This window comes from Varanus komodoensis, unplaced genomic scaffold, assembly GCF_004798865.1.
Source record: "Varanus komodoensis strain SLA01 unplaced genomic scaffold, ASM479886v1 scaffold38, whole genome shotgun sequence".
NCBI lineage: Eukaryota > Metazoa > Chordata > Lepidosauria > Squamata > Varanidae > Varanus > Varanus komodoensis.
Genome location: NW_025335909.1, coordinates 4,579,865 through 4,600,104, shown reverse-complemented (window position 1 = coordinate 4,600,104; position 20,240 = coordinate 4,579,865). Strand labels below are relative to the sequence as shown.

Below are 20,240 nucleotides of genomic sequence, written 5' to 3'. Positions count from 1 at the left end.
TTCGAACAAAGAAAGGACATTATTGCCTGGTTTGTGCAGAACAGCATGGCAGGCCGTGCACAAGAGGGAACAAACCTTTGATGGTCCAAATGAATGGCTCTCCATCCAGCCATGTAGGAAGAGAATGGGCTGTATACAGGCCCGAGTCTTCATTTATGTTTGTTCCAGCTCAGGCGTGAAGTGCTAAATCCCACCTCAGCGTTCGGGACAAACCAGGCCAGTGTTAATCAACAAGCGGAGGAATGCAATTCACAGTAGTGTTTAAGACTTAAGAACAATTCATGAAGTCACTGCTATTAAAAAGCACTTCAATTTCTACCTGGATGCCTTGTGTCTATTAAAAACATATGTTTACTTTGTTTATTGATAATATGCATTTTAAGATTTATATTTTAAGACATTTAAATTCCTAAAACAGGAGACAGGAGCATGTGAAGTCACATCTCAAGCTTAATCATATTTACTTAAAAGTAAATTCAATTATTTCCATAGAATCTACCTCCAATGTAAGCGCATTTAGGATTGCCGTCAAATGGTTATTTGATGAATGTGGCTGCTTAAATTTAAACAAGATGAATTCATAATGGAAAACAAAGTCACACTGCAAACTCTTTATGTTTCTGGCAATGAATTCCCCTAATTCCATGCCAGTAACACTGGTATATCAAGAGGTAGAATTCATTTCCAAAATAGTTAGCACACAGTGTATTTATTTTTAGCAGCTTATAAGTTAAATCTTTTAGATGGGTTTTCCAGCTTTTGGGAGGAAAAACCGTGTGTGTTACAAGTTTGGTTCAGATATGCAGGTATCGAAACATGACGTGCTACTGGTTATTTAAGTGGTTAACGACTGGCCAATCTTGAGAAAGGAAATCTCATTACGGCAAGAGAGTTATATCTTGACAAGAACTAGGCTGTTTGGTTTCCTTGCACGGGACCCAGAAGCATCCAGACTCCTGAAAGGTGAGGACTGCTAGGAGAAGGTTGCTGCCAGAACAATCCCAATGATTATAATCAAGATAGAGACACAAATTATTATGAACAACAGTTTCTGGAAAGAAAGAAAAAAGATGATTAGCTTATCCTCAAATGTTAAATGAAAGAAGGAAGAGCAACATTGTAGAGATACAAGAACCGAACATGCCCTGCCCACCTGCAAGTGAACGTTTCAGTAGAAATCACTTTGAGTAAAAATAAGGATTAAAGCATTCAAGGATCCTCTCCTCCCAAATAGAGCTGCATTTCTCCACCCTCAAAGTAGGTGAGGCAGGGTGGGTGGGTGGGGCAGGCAGAGACTCTTCAGTGGGAGCAATCCAGAGAGGCATTCCAGGTTCCCATGCTCTGGACTCAGGGGTGTTACACTTGGACACTTTGTCACTTGGACTTTTCAGTCCTTCAGGTTTTAAGAACTGCAATTCTGACGATTTTGGCCTTACACTGCGGTGGGGCATCCCGCATTAGAAGGTCCAACAGAGCTGAGTTTGACAGAATGGGGCTGAGCGTTCTTCCTGTTTTGTTTTATACAGCTCCATCGGCTTATGTGGTGCATTACAGACCAATGGGAATAAGAGAGACTGGGTTCTGCCCTAAATTTTGAGAAAGATCATGTCTGCTGGGACAGAAGTGAGTGGGGCATCGCCGGGGTAATTTGCTGGCCCAGAGAAGCCAAAAGAAGCAGAGACGTTTGTGCACGGGAACATTGATAACCTGAAAGAAAGCCAGTCTTGGCTGACAGCTCCTCAGCAGTCTGAGAACAGGGGATCTTGGAGAGGGAAATGGGAATGACCCTTAGACACGACCCATCCAACCTCTTATACGTTTAAAGAGATCGAATGTGTGTATTATATCCACACACACATCAAACACACAATAGCTTTAGCATATCATAGCACTGTTCTATGTAAAAAACAGCATTCCATATAAAGCTTCATGTCTGCATGCTTCTACACCAACTCAAGGGCAAGTCAGACAGAGGGAATCTAATTCAAGTGGGCATCACGCCATCCCAATCAAATGCAAGAGTCCAGACACATCGGAGCTGCTAGCCACTAGGTGTCTCAGTTCTCGCGGGAGACATGACTTCTGAAATGCTTCTGTGGCTGTCGAAAGCAACCTGCTGGTTTGGCAAACCCTCTTAAGTCATGGCCACATTGCGTGGATCCCTGACGGACGCGGGTTAGCATGGAAGGCGAGTTAGTCGATTAGTACTTACTGCATGACAAGAGAGTGAGAGGCACGCTGAAGCTAGCGGAGCATCACCGAATCCCCACTGACAAGCCAATTATTACAGCAAGAACAGCAAGCAGCACAAACACTATCATGAGAATTATCCACTTTTTCTGCCAAAGGGAAGCAAAACACAAAGGAAATGGCAAAGGAAAGCAAAACACAAACAAAAGTGCAGTTAATGATGTTGAGTAACTGTTCTGTCACCTCATGTGAAAGTCAGCATGGTATCAACCGGATAGTTGTGCTGTTTGTACAATATATTTTGCTGCTGGCAGAGTTTTACTTGCATCTTGATGTCCGCCAATCAGAGGCGGGTACAAAACAGGGTCGGTGGGATGTGGCCAAATGTGCAAGGCATGAAGCTACTGATTGGCTGCACCTCACACCCTGGGATGAACTGCAAATACACTTAAAACTGTCTATTTCAGCTACCTCTGACTGGGAATTCTAAAACTGACTGAAAGAACAAAAAGGCTTTTTGGCTGTTGCTGCCTTTAAAAAATTAGAAAGCTTTGCTCATCCAGTCTGAATCATCTAATGTACTACTGGTATTTCAACATTTCAGCTGAAAGGAGAATGGTTTGTACAACCCACAAACTCCACCCTCTGATCTGCCCCAATATTTTATTTTATAATATATATTATATTATATTATATTATATTATATTATATTATATTATATTATATTATATATCGGAGATCTTGGTTCGAGTCCCTGCTCAGCCATGAAGCTCACTGGATGAGTTGGGGCCAGTTGCTCATTCTCAGCACAACCTACCTTACCAGATTGTTGTAAGGATACACAAGAAGAAAAAAGTCTGGATATAAATGCAGTATGATCACCACCTTGTATTAAGACTATGTATATTCATCAAACCATTCCTTTTCTGGAATAGTTGTTTGGAGGTTTATGGAGAAAGTACTGCGAACATGCCATTGTAACAACCTCAGCTCTTATATTTTGTCTGGATGTTCGGCAAATAGTCTGCCTGCACGAAGCCATACCCAATGAAGCGAGCTGCCTTCACAAAGCCAAAAACTTACCCTGCGTGCTTTGCTTTGATATTTAACTGCTTTTTTGGTCTCTTCTTTCGCATGTTCTACATAATCGGCTGCATTCATCACATTCTTCTCTATGCTGTTGACCATTTCACCCTTAAACATTAGAATCAAGAGCACACAGAGAAGCAGAGTTATACCACGGACGGAATTTTCCTCTGGAATCATTTGCATGATCGAGAATGGAAAGAAGGGTGCTTGAAATTTTAGAGCAAGGATTATGCAAAGATGACTTTTCTTTTGTGACAGCATTCACATTTTTCAGAAAAGTTGCATTTTTGTTTTAAACATCTGATGCTGAACCTAAGAGACAGGGAAATCACATCAGCAGGCAGGGGAGGGCTGGGAATAATACTGAAAATAGGAAACATAACTACAAAAATGAGAGGTACTTTAACGAGGTTGCTTCAGACTGGCATTCTAATAGGGGTGACGCCACAATGAAGTCTTTTGTCTTGCCCATCCACCAGGATGCAGTTTGGATCCTCAGCCTGGTGCTGCCATCAGGATTTTATCTGCCTCACGTGCCGCAGTGAAGGGGCTTTAAGCCACCAACTGCCCGCAGAGAGGAGCCGGCAGCCAGCTTTGCTCCTGCAAGTGGATGCATTTCCCTTGCTCCTGAACAAAGGGCAGCCCTCTGGAGCAGCAGGTCCCCTGAGAGGCCATGCAGTTACTGCTCTTAGCTTGCTCGCCCTGCAACCCCTTGCAACCCCCTTGCAGAACTGCTCCTGCGTGTGTCTCCCTTCCTCCCCGCCAAGGGACCACCAGCGCTCCCTGCTTGCAGCAGTCTCCTTGCACTCAAGGAAAGCATGTGGCAATGAGCGTGCCGACGGGATGAGCCGCCTCTCTGCTTGCCTTCGCACGTGATGTTCTCAGGGGAGTCCATTGCCGCTCCCGGGTGGCTTTGGGTGTTCAGTGCCATGGGACAGCTTTGTCTGCGGTGCTACGGAACTGGGTCAACCAGACCACATGGGGCCATCACCCCACGGAGGAGCAGGACTCTCCACAAGGGCATCAGCTGCCATTCCAAGCCACTTGGTTCATGGGATTTGGATTCATTTGGATATCCTACTTTAGTCCTGAACTCGAACTGCCATGGGCAACTGGACCAGAATATGAAGGAAGGGCAGTCCCTGGTTGGTGACTCAAATGCATCCTATTAGAATGCCAGTGCGCAGTGCCGTAATGGGTTGATGAACCGGCTTGGGGAATGACATGGGGAAAATGGGAATATTGCAGAAGGTGTGTTACCTGTGTGGTTCTGTCCATCGGCAGACAGTATCGGCAACAATAAACAGCAAATGTTAAAGAAGTTCATGCAATGTTCATTTCTTCATGGCTAAAAATCCACCCGCCCTCCACAGGAACTAGTAAGTTGAAAAGCCCCATCCCACCAAAATAGCCGATCACATGGAGATTCAGAACTAACATCCCTTTTAAAAGTTGCATCTTAATTCAGCTCATCATAGGAAACGAATTCACACTTGTACATAATAAAAATAGCCACACATGCTCAATTTTGTAACTTCAAGGCAGCCAGGATGTTGGTGGGGACAGCGAAGTAAAATGGAATTGAGTATTGGGTTGTGGCACAAGTGTTCGTCGTGAAAAGTACAGAATCTTTCTTTAAACATGCCAGAAATCACACTACTGAGAAATGTACTGCATTTTGAAAACACGACTGTTCCGGAGTTATTTACTCCACTGTTCTACTGCACTTCCCTCAAAAATACATGAAAACTAGCCTGCAAAATAAGCAGATCCCCTTGCCCGCGGAGAAGCACTCACCTTGCTTTATCTCCCTAGCTTGGGAGTGCTGCACAGTTGGAGCAACTTGCCACCCTCAGACTTTGGAGGGTTTTCTAAATACTGTTTAAAAAAAAAAAGCTACCAGCCCAACACAGAGATTATTGGGGTGTGGCTTTTAGTGGTGTCTCTGAAGGCACAAGCAAATGAATCCCAGTATGGCTCCAACTAGATGCCCTAACCAAAAAATGGTAACATCGGGTCACCTACCTGAACTTCAACAAGCATTGCCATGTCCATAAACATCTCATGCAGCTCCTGTATACTGGATTCCAGTTTTATAATATCTTTGTGACGTGACTCAATTTCATCAAGAGCTTCTCTCGTAATTTTGGTGTCCAAAATAATCTTTAGTGAATAAGAAAGAGGGAACGGACATTAAATGAACAGGAATCTTCTGTCTGTTGATTACAGAAATAACACGTGCTCTTTGATTGGAACTCTGCTGGTTGGTTGTTCTTAATTCTGTTTTATATTTCACAGTGCCTTTCTTTCAATCACTACATCCTACACAAATAAGGGCAGCAAAAATAAACTTGAAATACTTACGTCAGAAGTGAAAATAGAAAGATTGCCACTTTCTAACATTTCTTCCAGTTCTTCATCAGTTGTGGTTTTTCCAGCTAGCAAAAAAATTACAGACATCTGTTTATTACACAGTGCATAATAACGGCTTTGCTAGAAATCTGAAAGCAGCAATGGAATGCCTGCCTCCTACCGTTAGTAAATGGCAGTGTGGGGAGATGATTCATCTTAAACTACTTTGCTAAACAGAACAGGGCATCTGCTTTATATTCAAGTGGACAGATTCTGCTACGAGGGAAAAACGTATCGTTGTTGCACGAGGGTCCGACATATTAGCATTGCAAATTTTATAACAACCTAGGCGAGAGCTCAGAACTACTTCACTATCACAGACAGGTGGCTAGGAGCAGCTTAACTTATCTGACAACTGACAACAGACCAAGGCCACTTAATCCAGGGTAACAATTCAGGGGCTATTTTAAAATGACTGGGAAAAGGAAGGAGGGTGAGAGGTCATTGTTTACTGAAACAGGGTAACTGGATTGGATGTAAGCTTCTTTTATGAGCATGCTAATACCACCTTCTGTTTCTCACCTAGGCTGAAAGCCAGGATACAAATAATTTAAATGTAGAAACCACTTCCTATGTTACAGATGCTTATAGGTTGACCCAGTTTGGGAAGTAACTGTTGTAAGAAGGGCCAGCGCTGGTGAGGCGGCCACCAGATAGCCTAAAGTAATTTTTGTGAGATCTGACCACTGAGCAAGGCATTCAGATAAATAAAAGCTGCATAAAATATCAAATAATTTATGCCAGTATCAGGCATGAAACATCAGGCACTCTTCCCCATTGCAAGAGGGATGCAGGATCAAGCTTTAAAATAAGAAACAGGGCTATACTCCTTCAGTGGAGTCCCAAGCAGATGGTTCTTAGAAGTGTCCTATCTTCCTATCAAAAATTGTCCTGACCTTATAGGAGCCTCTGTGTTCTCGAGAAATTCTAAGCACTCCAGTTGGCTAACGGGGAAAAAAAAATCAAGAAATATATTTTGAATTCCCAAGTGTCAGACGTCCGTTGGGAAAAGGACCCGATGGTGCACATGCAGCTCTTTCTGGAGGCAGAGCCTGGAGCCTGGACTCTGTCTGTCTGTATCGTCTGGAGAAAAGGGCCTGAACTGTTGCCAGTTACAAGAGAAGAATCCACCTGCTGCTCTCACACAGGTTGTGTATCTATAGGTGTCTACTTCGTAACAGCAGCAACAACCACAACCACAACTCTGTTCAGCTCCCACTCTACTGAGTAACCATCGTAATGGGCAAGCAGCGTAATTCTGAGATCCGGGACATGTAAGTTCTGAAGAGGACAAGGTGGGGTTTGAGGCGTGGATTACAGAAGAATGTGAATTCAAAACATTTATACCGATTGCTCAGCTCAGTCTTTTTGTCAACCAGAAAAACCATAAAGGGTGTGTGGTGGCTTACTGATTTCTAGCTGCCGGCGTATCTGATCTTTGGTGCGCTCTCGAAAGACAGTCTGGGTTCCATTATACGTGGACATGACTTCCACAAACTTCCGCGCCAACACCGAGTGCTAGGAATAGAAGCAAACGTATTATGCCAAGTTACGCTGGGTCCTCTTTTTAAGCTACGGAGAGAAGCCCCTAGATAGCAGGGGGGACCCCAAGATATTTGGCTTCCCAGCTCCACGGCTGGAAACACCCCTCTGAGCTCAGAGGGGGCCATCAGAGCTCTGGCCCCCAATCCCTCTTGCAGCCAGCACAGAAAATTCTTCCTGCAATCCTGCAGAGGGCTGAAGGGGGCAGAGAGGGGAGGAGACTGGTGAGGCCGAGTTGCAGGCTCTTTTGAGGTCTTTCTTGCCCTTTCCCTGGCCCTCCAAGACAATTTTGCTGGACAGGCAAAAAAGCTCAACTAGGTCAAGCGTTTGCTTCACCCCAGCCTTTTGCTTAATTCTGTGCTCAGAGAAATATGGGCTGAGCTGTCATATTTGGCAGATGGTCTTTAAGCCACTTAGGATATTCTACAAAGAAGGAAGGAAGGAAAACCCAAGTGAATTTGTGCCTCCCTCACAATGTTTCCATGCTTCTTCTGAGGGGGAGGCATGTGTGTTCTCAGAATTTACGTACAGCTCTCTGCTCTCTCGGTCGCTGTGGGCACAAGTCTGTGAACACGTCTGCTTTTCATACAAGATCCCCCAAAATGGATCGAGGCCACGGTTCCTCTCTCGCGCCTACCCTGGGGTGTCTGAAACATCTTCCCATTCAGAAGCTGTGCTTATCTTAGCCACCTGTATGTAACCGTGCGGTTACAAGAGGCTTTTCTTGCTGCACCTTACCTGTGATTTTCGTATTCTGTGATCTGCTGAAGTTCGATTGACATTCTCGTCTCGGCCCAAACTTTGTTCTATGGCTGCAAAAGAGAGGAAAGCACCTCAGATGGCACACAGTAGCTACCCCCCATTCCCTACCCCAGACAGACCTACATTTTTTTAAAGTTCTTGTTACAAGAATAAAACACAGTCAAGAACTTGATCTTATACATTACTAGCGAATGGCATTTGGCCCTGGGCTGGAGCGGTTCCACAGCCCCACTGCAAAGGCTTCTGAAGGCCACCCAGCCAGGCACAGCCTAGCGGTTATAGGGTTGCACTCTCCGTTACTTGCCTTTCAATTTAGCCCGAACTATATTTGCAGTTTTCCTGATTTCTTTGTTCAGTTCTTCAAGCTCTTCCTTCGTTTCTGAAAGAGCAAGGATTTGAAACACAGGCTTGAGCTGATGATGAGAAATGACCGTTTTGAAATAGCGCTGGAGAAGCTGGAGACGACGTGACAGCGCAGGAAAGCAACAGCTAGTTCCCCGTCCCTCCCCTTCCACCCGACAGAATGGCATGTGCGAGCGAGAGAGTGGCAGGGCTTCCAGAGAGGGACAACTTCCCAGCCTGATGGAGCAGAGGCCCCAGAACGGGCAGAACACCGCCCTGCGAGGCCAAGGAATCAAGGGAGCGGCAGACGTGCCCAGGATGGCACTGCCATCTGCCAGTGCAGCGTCAGGCCACTGGCAAGCCACGTCTTCAGCAGCCCAGCCAGCAGGCCCTGCCCAGAGGAGAGTGCCTGGGAACTTATCCCCAGTATTTCAGGTCTAGAGTTGGCAGCTTCTACATGCATGAAGAGCAAAAGCAGAAGTAGCAACGGACCCGATGCTCAAGCAAGTCTAATTATGGCCCTCATCAGGGAACATCCTGCCCCCCCCCCCCCGGATCAGCAAGTTAGGTTTGGCAGGCGATTCCCGCGAGGCAGCTGTCTGCACTGAGGTCAAGAGGAAGCGCTCCGTGAAGGTTCCGAATGACTGAAATGGATTTTTCAGTCATGTATTGTCTACATGGTTGAACTGCACCTCCGAATGATCCAGAGGGCCACCAGTCCTGCCCCACGTGCCGAGAATCAGAGTGAGGGCCCCATCCAGCCTCACTCCCATCCACCAGGCAGAGGCAGAGCAAGGGAGTTTGTTCTCCCACTTGGGGCCAGGAATTTAGCAGCTGTTCTGTTAGCCGGTTGTCCAGGAACACCAGAGGTGCACTTTTGGCCTCTGCCACTGGCTGGAGAACTCAGGACCGGTGGAGCACAGGAGAGCCAAGGAGACCCACCTGTGTAGGCCAGGCCAGGCTGACACTTCATGCTTTGCTTTGCTTTGCTTTTTGCTCTGCTTTGCTCCCTTCCTTTGCTCAGCCCTTCCCATTCCTCCTTCTCTGTGCCTCGTGACTATAAAATAGGGAGCTTCCAAGTAATGACTGTCCTTTAAAAAAATCACAGTGCATTGCATCTCTGTGCAGCATGTAAAGCATTTTTGGCATTTTCTAAGTGTGGAAATATTGTCACTGCAGTCAGCATCTCACTCCCTTCCGGGATGGGCTATAGATGTAAGCTGGGAGCTGCTGACATTTCCCATGGCTGCAAATGTCTGATTCAACTTCAAAACATTTCTTATAAAACAATGCTCTATATATTGGCGCTTTCATTGTCCCCACCCCACCCTCAGCCAAACAACTGTGCCAAGCACCGCTTCGCATCCCTCTAGATAATACTCTATACTGTATTTAGTTCACTCTATACATCAGTCTAAGAGCAGAAAGCTAAAATTAGCTCATGATCACAACTGTTTGAGAAAACAAGTGGATATTTTAAAAGCCTTGTGCATAACATTTAGGCCAAGGTTCTGAGGCTTCGGCCATCTTCCTAAGGATACCTGGTTGGAAATAAGCCTTGGTGATGTCAGTGGAATAAATTTCTAGCGTGTTGGTGGAATCTGTCTGGCTGAAATTCAAGTTGTTTGAGTTAGCTGGGCTCTGGACTGAACTGGATTGGAAGGGTTTGGTCAAAAGATGCCACATGGTGCAAAACATGCACGCAACATGGAAAACAACCAGTGGCTGCCCCAGCCCAAAAGAAGGCCATCTGATAAGGCTTGGCATTCTCAGTCTGAAGTAAAATTCATCAGGCAGCCCAAAACACATTACCAACCTTTCCCTAAGCCCTGGGTCTTCTCCAAAATGGCTCTGCCTTCCCCAGGGGAGTTACCTTTCTTCCTGACAGCCTGTGCAGGTGTGTCTAGCTAGGAGATGGTTTGTTTTGTTTTAAAAAGGGGGCATTCAGAGATGCAACCCCCCACCACCACCTGCAGAGTGTTAAGGCATTGTCACCTGATTGTGTGGCACATGTAACTGGCCCAGAGTCGTGGACCGTAAGTAAGTGGACTCACTGGCAGGCCAGAGTCTCTGTTTCAAGGCATAATGTATTCCTCCATCATGAGTCTTTTGCAGTGGTTCCCCTAAAGATGCATGCATGGAGAAACATCACGCGAATACAGTATCTATGAGAACTCTGTGGGCACCGTCACAGAGCAGGCACCAACTAGAATCTGGGGGATTCTTCTGACAACAGCCACAACAACAGGCCCGAGGGGAGCCAGGCCCGTGAAGAACCATGCTCCTGATCACTCCGGCGAGGCAGGTCGACGCTTTTGGAAGCACAGAGCCACCTGTGCAGGGGACAGCTGGGGCAGGGACAGGACATGGACCCTTAAGCCAGTCAAGGTGGAATCAGCACCTGGAGTCCTACAAGGTAGGGGCGCCTTGCACCGAAGGTGGTGACTGTGCCAGCTTCGTGTGTTAAGAACCTGCAGTGATGCGCCATCATGCAAGTCCAGCTGCCGTGTGTTTTAAAGGTCTGAAAGAGGAAAGGCTTACTGTCTTTGGGATGTGTGGCAGAAAGAATAATGCTGTGCTTCTTCTTCACTTCTTCCACAATGTCTGCTATTTTGCTTATGTATTTTCTGACTTCCTCAACCTTTGGGGGGAAAGGAATGACAATGAGATAGCAAATATAATAATGAATGCATCCAACGAGAGAGAAAGAAGACACACACACACACACACACACACACACACACCCCCCTTTGCTTCTACATCAGTCCCCAGGGGCCTGGTCCAGCCAAGGCACCTCACCTTAGAATTGAACATACGTAGGAAGAAATAAAACCACCCATGTCAGAAAAAAAATGCAGTTTACTAAATGCACAAATGAAATAGGAATTTGGAGAATAAAAGAGCAAAAGAAAGCTTAAACTTCTCTTATCTGTGGCCATATTGGTTCCCTAAGCAGACCAAGGGGTGCCCCCAGGGCCTCTAGCATTGCTTGGACATGATGTGTCAATGCCTCACTCCAAGCTGAAAGCAAAAGCCAATGCCTCTTGATTTTATGTAGTTCCTTGCATAACCACAGGCTCCGATGCCCCTTCCTGGGTCAGGCTTGGCATTGCTCAGAAACTATCCTGGTTTCTGGACACTAGGAATATTAGGTAGCCATACTACCTGTTGAATATTAGGTAACCATACTACCTCCTTGCCAGTCTTCTGGTAGAGCCCGCCCAGCATGAGGCAGGCAAATCAGAGATCAACTGTAGAATGAACTCTGAGATGTCCCTCTGCAGCTAGAGAACTGCGAGGAGGGACTAGTATTTTCCATTAAATGGTGCTGATGATGCATTAAAGATTAGCATTCCTTTGTTATGAGTCAAAATGCTAGCAGACTCTTATGCAGCTTTATCTAAGCTGAAGTTTAGTACAAGTTTTGAAGCTTGCACCAAGATTTGATGAAGCACAAGTCTTCCTGCCATATCCTCCCCACCCACCGATATTACATTTCAAAGAAGTTTACAAGACCCTGGACTTATCAGAAGTGCCCGTCAGTGGAAAAGCGACAGGGTACTGGTACTGAAAGGTCAACGGCCTCATCACCATGTTGTGATACCAACAGAACAGATGCAGAGACAAAGTACGGAAAAATTGCCTTTAAGCTAGAAACAGATGAAACAATGCTTTTGATAGAATAATTTCAGCTGGTAAAGTATGCCAGCCAATACGTGGCACAGAATTTCTCCTGAAACCAAAATTCACATGCTCCTAAACATCTAAGGCAAGAATTTGGCTCAAAGGAAGGAAGGAAGGAAGGAAAGGGAAAGGGAAAGGAAAAGGGAAAGGGAAAGGGAAAGGGAAAGGGAAAAGAAAGATATATATTTTCATGTTTCTTATTCCCTGCAATCAACACATCAGAAGCAGTGCGTCCTCTTAACTGCAGCAATGCTTGGATTGTCATTAGGATTGGCCACCACTTAAAGTATTTTAAATCCGACTTGCTCCAGTTTGGAACTACAGAATCTTATCACACCATCTGCTATGCACACTGGTCTTTCTACTCGCTCTGTGAGCATGTTTGCTCAAAGGGTGAGCAATCAATCAGTTTTCCTGGCACAGAACCTGGACTTCCTTGCCATAAAATATGAATGAACTTACTGTGGGACACCTTCCGTCAAACGCTCAGCTGCAGTTCCGTTTGAAACAAGCATCCCCTTCACTTTCCAATTTCCCCCCCTGAAAACATTTTTTTTCTTTGAAGAGTGTTAATACCAATTGCTAGTTTAAAATTAGATTTCATAGAGGATTGGGCTAGGAGCTGGTGGGTCCTTCTGACATTATCCACAGAAAAGGGGCCCAGGGAAGCGAAAAAGCCTGCAAAATATTGCCCCAAATGGCACCAGTGAAGCCGATCAGCAAGAAGCACTTGGCTGCCTGCACAGCTCTGCAGCGGGGAGTGGCGGTGTGTGAGCTCTCAGCCCTGTGGCAGAGCCTGTGCCTGCAAGAGATAACACCTAGAGCTTCCTGGGAGACTTATTACAGCAAAGAGCTGCTGCTCCAGCTTCACGTGCTAATTGTCACTCGCTATGACCTTCTGCAAAAGTTCAACTGCCATGCATTTTAAAAGCTTCCTGCATGTAGCAGAAAGACGTCACCTTGACTGGCTTCGGTGCGGGTTGTGGCTGCAACATGGCTTGTTTTGTTCTCTAAACTGAGCTGTGCTAACAGATCATGGCTTGTTAATGGAGAACAATTCAGGAAGGGTTGCTGAATTATAAACTGTGAGTTGGTTATCATGGCTTGTTATCTTGGCTGGGTGCAGATACGTTTCTACAACCCACAGTTTACTGATGCTCCATCTTGGGTTTAATGACAGCCTTTCAGTGTGGGTTATTGAACTGTCTGAACTTCAGCACTAGCAGCAAACCGCCCCCCCCCCCATTTTTTAGTTGCCAGGTAATCCAGACACACCCTGATGCAGGGTCAAAAGACTGAGGAGTGGTTCATTTCGATCGATCGGGCAGTAGCTGAGCCTTGGAACCTAGAGCCAAACTCGGCCACCTGGGTTTCCCTGGATGGCCATGCCCTACAACATTTCCCTGACCATTTGCTTAGCGGCTTTCTGGCTGTCGTGTGTTATTTCCCCCCATTCTAAAAGGCTGAAATGCTTCTCTCAATGAGTATTTACTAGAAATGAGGCATATAAGCTAAAACAGGCTGGTATGTTTGGGATCTTGCTCCCACCCCATTGCAATGAGGTCCCCATAAGAGTTTCCAAATAGGATTTGGCCCTCAGACTGAAAGAGCTTCAGCACTTCTGTTCTGCTCTGCACTGCCGCCATCACCCTCACCATCATCCACACCCAGTCACTATTGCCTTCAAAATGACATGTGAGCCATAAGCAGCTGTTCATGTTGATTTCAATGGGATCAAAGTATGATCAACAGCTTTGGACCCAACATCTTATATCTGTAGCAAATTATTGCTTCCTGAATGTCAGCAACATTAGAGGATTCAAACGTTTCAAATAACATTTATTTATGACTGTTACATTTTGCCTTTCCCCCCTCTTTTAACTAGCCAAAGTGGTTTATATGGTCATTCTCCCCTTCATTTTACCCAATTTAAATAATACGTAGAAAATAGGAAACCATTTGTTTGTTGTTCAACCTCAGGATGAGATTTTTATGCCAATCCAGAAGGATTTAGCAGTTGCCTTAAGACTGTATTAGCAAAGGATTCTAATCCTGTTCATTTAACAGTTGTGCACACCCCACCAACTGAGCTACCGGCTTCCATGGGAATTGTAGCCTGAGGGTATATCATGATGTGGGTCACAAGAGCTGCATCAGCCTCATCCCAGGGTTTTGGGCAGACCGGATGGACCTCCTTTGAGGCAGACCAGGCAGTGACCAGAACAGAGACAGCCATTCTTATACTTGGCTGCTTCTCGGTTATACTAGGCATGCATTTTACCTGTTGGAAGAACTCTTCCATGTAATGGTCATTTTCAACAAGAACAGTGGCCTCACCATCTTCATTTTGGGTATGCTAAAAAGAAAAGTGGGGGGATATTCTGTTATTCGAATGCATCCATTAAAAGTATGAAACTGCTGAGATAAAACCTTGAGATAAAAATGTCCACACCTAGTTATCAAGCAATAATATTTATGGACAGGTATAGGACCAGCTGACATTTTATCCCTGCCTAGCTGCCACGTTTACTGAAAAAGCTACGTTTTCCATTGGCCTGCACTTAAAAAGATGTTGATAAAATAAATCGTGGATCGTCTCTCCTTCAGGATAAACCAGAACCACTCTCCTGTACTCTTATGACTCACTGGAGAGACACAGAACAAGCTTCTGGCACGATAACAGACATGGAGCGGAAATATTTATACACCAAGAACTTTCCTATTCAGTCTTAAGAGAATACTGTAAGATTTTTTCCCCCAATTAATCTCTTCCTAGCTGTGTATCTAAACCTATGCACACTTACTAGGAAACAAGTCTTAATCAGAAGAATTTATTTTCAAGTAAACATGCTTAAGGTTACATTGATTCAAGATTTCACAAGAGTTACTTTTTCTTTGCTTGGTAGAGTTACAAAATGCTCCAGGAGAATGACAGTTTTAACAAGAATTGTTGTTGTTTAGTGGCAACGTCGTGTCCGACCCAGGCTTAAAGTAAAAATTGGCTATTTAAAGATCAGATTCCAGGCACCCAGAATTTGAGAAAACATAGCTCTTCGTGTCTATTTCCAAAAGAAGAAATGCTCCAAGCAAAATTCCATAAGCAGGTCCCAAAATGGTCAGTTCTCGCAAACACACAGCCCACGTTCAGGTGTCTTAAGACAGGAACAGACACCTGTGTGGCCTGGGAGTCAAGGTGGCATCCCTTCCTTCTCTTCACGCACCCCTTAGGAACACGAGTGCACAGCGCTGGCTTTGCCAAGGACACATTCAGCCAAGCCACATGGGAGTATCCCATAGTTACTTTGGCTACTTCCTCCTGCAATTAAAGCACTGTGAAACAGGAGGGTATCACTCTAAAGCAAAGGACTGCACTTCCCTACTCTTTTCAGTGCTTCTTTTAGCATGAATTGCAAAGACGTTGAGCACAACTTCCTTACCCATCTTTTGGCCTTGGCGTATTACGAGAGTCACTAAGCAATCTTCATGAGTAAAGAATATAGCCATGTATATGTAAGAAGGCCAACTGTTATTCAGCACTGCATAACAATGGCGTAACATTGATTCATCAGCCCTAGAACTGGCATCACCCATGGGCTGTTTCGCTCCAGGCGAGTTTTCCAGGCCTTAACCATCTGTGTTAGTCCCTAAACCCAGGACTTTCTGAGCACACAGCATGAATTTTCTGATGGAACTACACCCCTCTTCCACTGTATCTAAAACAGGAACAATCGTGGCCAAGTTTGCAAGGTAGTTTTAGCCAAACTTTTCTATCCCGCTCTTTTGATGCAGAAGTGCTACTCAAAGTAGCATACAAGGTTTCATAAAAACAACCAAGAGATCAGACTGGATCAGGCCAAGGCCCCTCAGGTTCAGCATTCTCTTCACACACCGGCCCACCAGTTGCTTACAGGAAGCCCACAAGCAGGACGCCAGTGCAACGCACCCTGCGACCCATGTTCCCCAGCAACTGCTGTACACAAGCCTGAGAGGAGCCACAGGTTAACACCTAGGAGCCAGAGTTAATCTTCTTCTCCATGACTTGGCCCTAGCTGACCAAAGACTGCCACCCGGTCATCTAGGAGAAGCTGAGTTACAAAGGTCTGCCTTGCATAGTTTAATATTATCTTGCATTTAATACAGATCCAGAAGCCAATCTGCTGGCTGAAGGCAGAAATGTGCAAGCACGTGTCCATGGATTTGGGCCTTTTCAGGAGCTTTTTATCGCCATGCAGGCTCTCTTCAATCTCAGACACAAGAAAATGCATCTTGAAAATCTTTTTTTAAACCCCATTTCCCTTCTTTGTAATAAACTGTAGGTTGTTTTTTTTTTCTCATGTCAAAGCCACTGAAGTCAAACAAAAGACATAATCACCCCTGACACCTCCCTTTCCCTTTCAGCTTCTTGCATCAGGAAGAGATAAGAATAGGTGGAAGGAAAAGCATATATGCAATATATATATATATATATATATATATATATATATATATATATCTCCACACCCACACACAATGCTTGAAGACAGAGCTGCAGATATATCAAAATATATTGCTATGTTATGTCTGGTTCAATTGTTTGCATACAAACCTTTAGCAAAATGGCAGCTAGGCATTATTTGGGGGTTTTTTAATTGTATATCACATTTTTAAAATGCGTACTATACATTATCAAGTCATATTTTATGGTTCTAATTGTTGCAAGTGATCCAGAAAGCTTCAACTATTGAGCGGTATAGAAATATAAGAAACAGGGTCCTAAAATGGAAGAGATGTTAAGTTAATGAAGAGATGCAGGGAAAAAAAATACTCTTCCACTCAGCATTTTTTGAAATATATTTCCTAGCTGGCAGGATGAGTTACTGCTGCTGCTGCTGCTGCTGTTCTTTAGTTTTTTATCTCACTTCTATACCACCCCACAGCTGAAACTCTCTGGGCAGTAATTTCTCTACTGCGGCCAATACAGGGATCGTGCGCTGCTATAAACAGCGGTGCAGAACATTAGGGACGGGGGCCAAAGATGGCCCTCTGTGGTCCCAGCCCAGTCCTCTGGGTTTCTCGGGACAACCACACAGTCTTCATTCCCCCCTTCCCACCCCAAACCTTTGGTGGCTTCCTGTCTTTTGTCCATTTTTCAGGCATTCTGTGGAAATGGCTAGTGACTGGCAGGTTGAGCATTAAGCTGAAATATACAATTTTGGGTCTTACTGATTTCTTGGCATGGGAATGCAGGCCTTGAGCGCTCCTCTGAAATGGAATTTGGCCCGCAGGAGAAAGAGTTTCAACACCCCTGATGCATACGATGATGTGTGGGGAAAACCGAAACCAGAAGCCATCAGACCAAGCCCTTCTCCCAAAGGACCAATCCTGTGGTACAATATAGATTTTGAGCACAAAAAGGGTCAAAAGGAAGAAAAAGGTAAGGGACAGTGGGAGCGTTTACATGTACACAAGCTGTCTTCTAACTGGCAGTGAAGTGGGCACAGGATCTGACCAAGCCTGAGCCAACAATGAGTTTGCCGTCCTGTCCATATTTGAAGAGCTCCAGTTGCTTTTCCTTTCGAATGCTATCCTTGCTGTGGGGCAGCCCTTCCTGACCCGCACTTCCTGTGTTTTTTCCTGCATCTCCGGTCCAGACCATCCCAAAGCCTGTCGTGGAAGCAGCAGCCCAGCCCAAGCTGGATTCTGCTTCCTGCATCGGCGTAATCCTCTTTCTCTTTCACTGACAGGCTACACAGCAAGGAAGAGTTCCTCACACACCATCTTTGAGCACACGTCAAATCAACGGGGCAGGGCTGGCCCAGAATTCAAGCCCCCCACCCTCACTGCACCTCCAACCCATTTACAAGCCGACAGTGTCAACTCCCCCAAACTAACTTAACATACTGGGCCCATGGCTTCAGGGTCATCTTGATGCCACGCCCCGCGGGTAGCCGTAGCCCTCCAGAGCGCAACCCACCTTTCACGCACCTTCCCATCGCGGAGCCACTCAACAGCCTGTACGAATTTCCAGCATTGCTCCTTCTTCCAGCCCATCCGAAACTCATTCCTAGCCATCCTCTTCCCATCAGCCCCACTGTCTGCTTGGCCAGCCCAAGCCTGATGCCCATGTTCCATCCACCTCTTGTCACACTTCGCTCCTTGTCACTGAGTCCCCCACTCCCTGCTTATTCAAAGATACCACTCCCTGCTTATTGCAAATAATATGACCAGGCAAGTTTTCACAGCCATTGAGAGAAATGGTCTTATTTGCATTATCTGTTCTATAAAAATTTGCATTATCTGTTCTTAAAAACAGCTGCATAAACCCCATGAGACCAAAACAGCGCAGCCTGCTTTTTCTTAGAGATCATGCCAGCATTCAATCTCTGTGCCGATTTATTGTGCCAGATATCCTGGGCATGATTGTAGCGTGCTTTTGAACCCTTCGTGCCACAAACTTCATGCTTCTAGGTATGTTGGCAGACAGCTGGTGTGGTGTAGTGGTTAAGACTGTAGGACTGGGACTCAGGACATCCAGGTTCTAGTCTCCATTCTGGGTGACTTGAGAGCCACAGACTCTCAGGCCAACCTACCTTACAGGGTTGTTGTTGTGAGGATAAGATTGAGAGGAGGAGAATCATGTAAGCTGCATTGCTGTACTAGTTTTTTGTGTGCTGTTTTACTTTTATGACCACTTCAGATGTTCATTTGGAAAAGAAAATCAATACATAACATTTTGGAAATGCACACACTTCAAATAAGATCCTTTGTTTTAAAGACTGTCTCACTCATACACTAGAATAGTCTTCCTAAAAACATCTTATCTAAATTGAGTGTGTTTGTATACATGCAATTCTTTTTGGAATTTGGGGGATTTAGATCATTTTCAGTGTTTAGATGTATGTTTGCAGGCTGCTTGCTTCTTAAACATTCCAGAGGTGAATCCCAAGCAGACTATATTCTTTATTTATTTTATTACATTTCTATTTGGCCCAACAGCTGAAGCACCCTGGCCAGTTCCCAACAATTAAAACCATCAAAATTACAACATGATAAAACCAAACATTAAAAGTTGAAAACTACAGAGTAAAACCCAGAAGAAAACTAAAAGGCAGCGTAAAACAGAGCAGCAGAGCAGATTTCAAATGAAGCCACTGATTTTAAGAGCAAGAGAGAGAAAATAAGCTGGTCTTCTTCACATAAGGATGCACAGACACACAGCACGTGCACACAACGCAAAATACAGCAACCTGTTGAAACAGTACCAGAAACGGACCGACTAAGGTGCCTGGGAAAACCAGGTCTCCTGCACATCAGTGGCACGAAATCTTTACATTCAAAATGTTTGCCTATGTTATTTCCATGGCTGTAAACCGCTCAGAGAGCCCTGAGGGCTACGGGCGGTATAGAAATATAAATAAATAAATAAACGCAGCAACCTGGGACCACCACCGAATGCCTTGCGCAAGTAGGGGGATCGTCTTCGGGTTTGAGGCATGCAACCCACGGACGGAATGCGGCGACCCGCATTTTCGAAGCGGCTCGGCTTCATGAAGCGGCAAGGCGCGGCCGCCTGGGGTCCCGTGCCGGGGAGGCGCAGCCCGTCCTGGCACAGCGCAGAACAAGGCGCGGAGCGCAGTGCCCGCGGGCGCCGGACCGGAGGCAAGCCCGGGCGCCCGCGGGCCGCTCCTGCCGCGGGCGGCGCTTCCTCCCGCCGGCCTCCCCCCCGGCTGTTCCCGCCCCGGCCCACCCGCCCTCCGCCGGCGCCCCTCACCGCTGCCAGCTCGGCCAGGCGGTCCCTCATCCCGGCGGAAGGAGGCAGGAGGCGGCGGGGCGAGCCCGACCGGCCCGGCCCTCCCCACGCCGGGCGCTTCCGCTCCTCAGGCCGCGGCCGGCTCGTCGGGACCGAGTCGCCCCGTCCGTCCGTCCGTGCGTCCCTCGCGGGCTGTAACCGCAAAGCCTCCCTCGGCTACGATGCCAGGCAACCACCGCCTCTCGGCCGCGAGAGGCGCATGCGCCGCCTGCCGTCCCTCGCTCCGCAGCCGGAGCCAGGACCAGCGAGGGGCGGGCCGCATGCAAAACAGGGGCGTGGCCATGCAAATCGCGCGCCTGGCCGGGAGGACCCCCGTGTCACTGGGGGGGCCGGCGCTTCTTCGTCGGTTCATCCGACTTCGATCCCGGCTGGGAGCCCCCAAGGAAGCTTAAATCGTTGCCTGTCATCTGCCGCATCCTCATAAGAGCCC

General features: G+C 46.2%; 1 protein-coding gene across 3 annotated transcripts; it reads right to left on the bottom strand.

Annotated features, from left to right (window-relative positions):
* Positions 1–690: 690 nt before the first annotated feature.
* STX2 (syntaxin 2) lies at positions 691–19,828 on the bottom strand. 3 transcript variants are annotated; one of them, XM_044440866.1, is made up of 10 exons: positions 19,772–19,828; positions 14,303–14,377; positions 10,879–10,978; positions 8,300–8,374; positions 7,972–8,045; positions 7,101–7,209; positions 5,644–5,717; positions 5,305–5,442; positions 3,274–3,384; positions 691–1,051 (listed from the first exon to the last, which is right to left on the bottom strand). In XM_044440866.1, exons 1-10 carry the CDS (start codon positions 19,799–19,801, stop codon positions 974–976), a joined length of 864 nt encoding a protein of 287 aa, XP_044296801.1. In that variant the 5' UTR covers positions 19,802–19,828; the 3' UTR covers positions 691–973. The 3 variants fall into 3 exon arrangements, with proteins under 3 accessions (XP_044296801.1, XP_044296802.1, XP_044296800.1); XM_044440867.1 differs by lacking the exon at positions 691–1,051 and adding an exon at positions 1,062–2,339; XM_044440865.1 differs by lacking the exon at positions 691–1,051 and having other exon boundaries at positions 3,046–3,384.
* Positions 19,829–20,240: the final 412 nt, after the last annotated feature.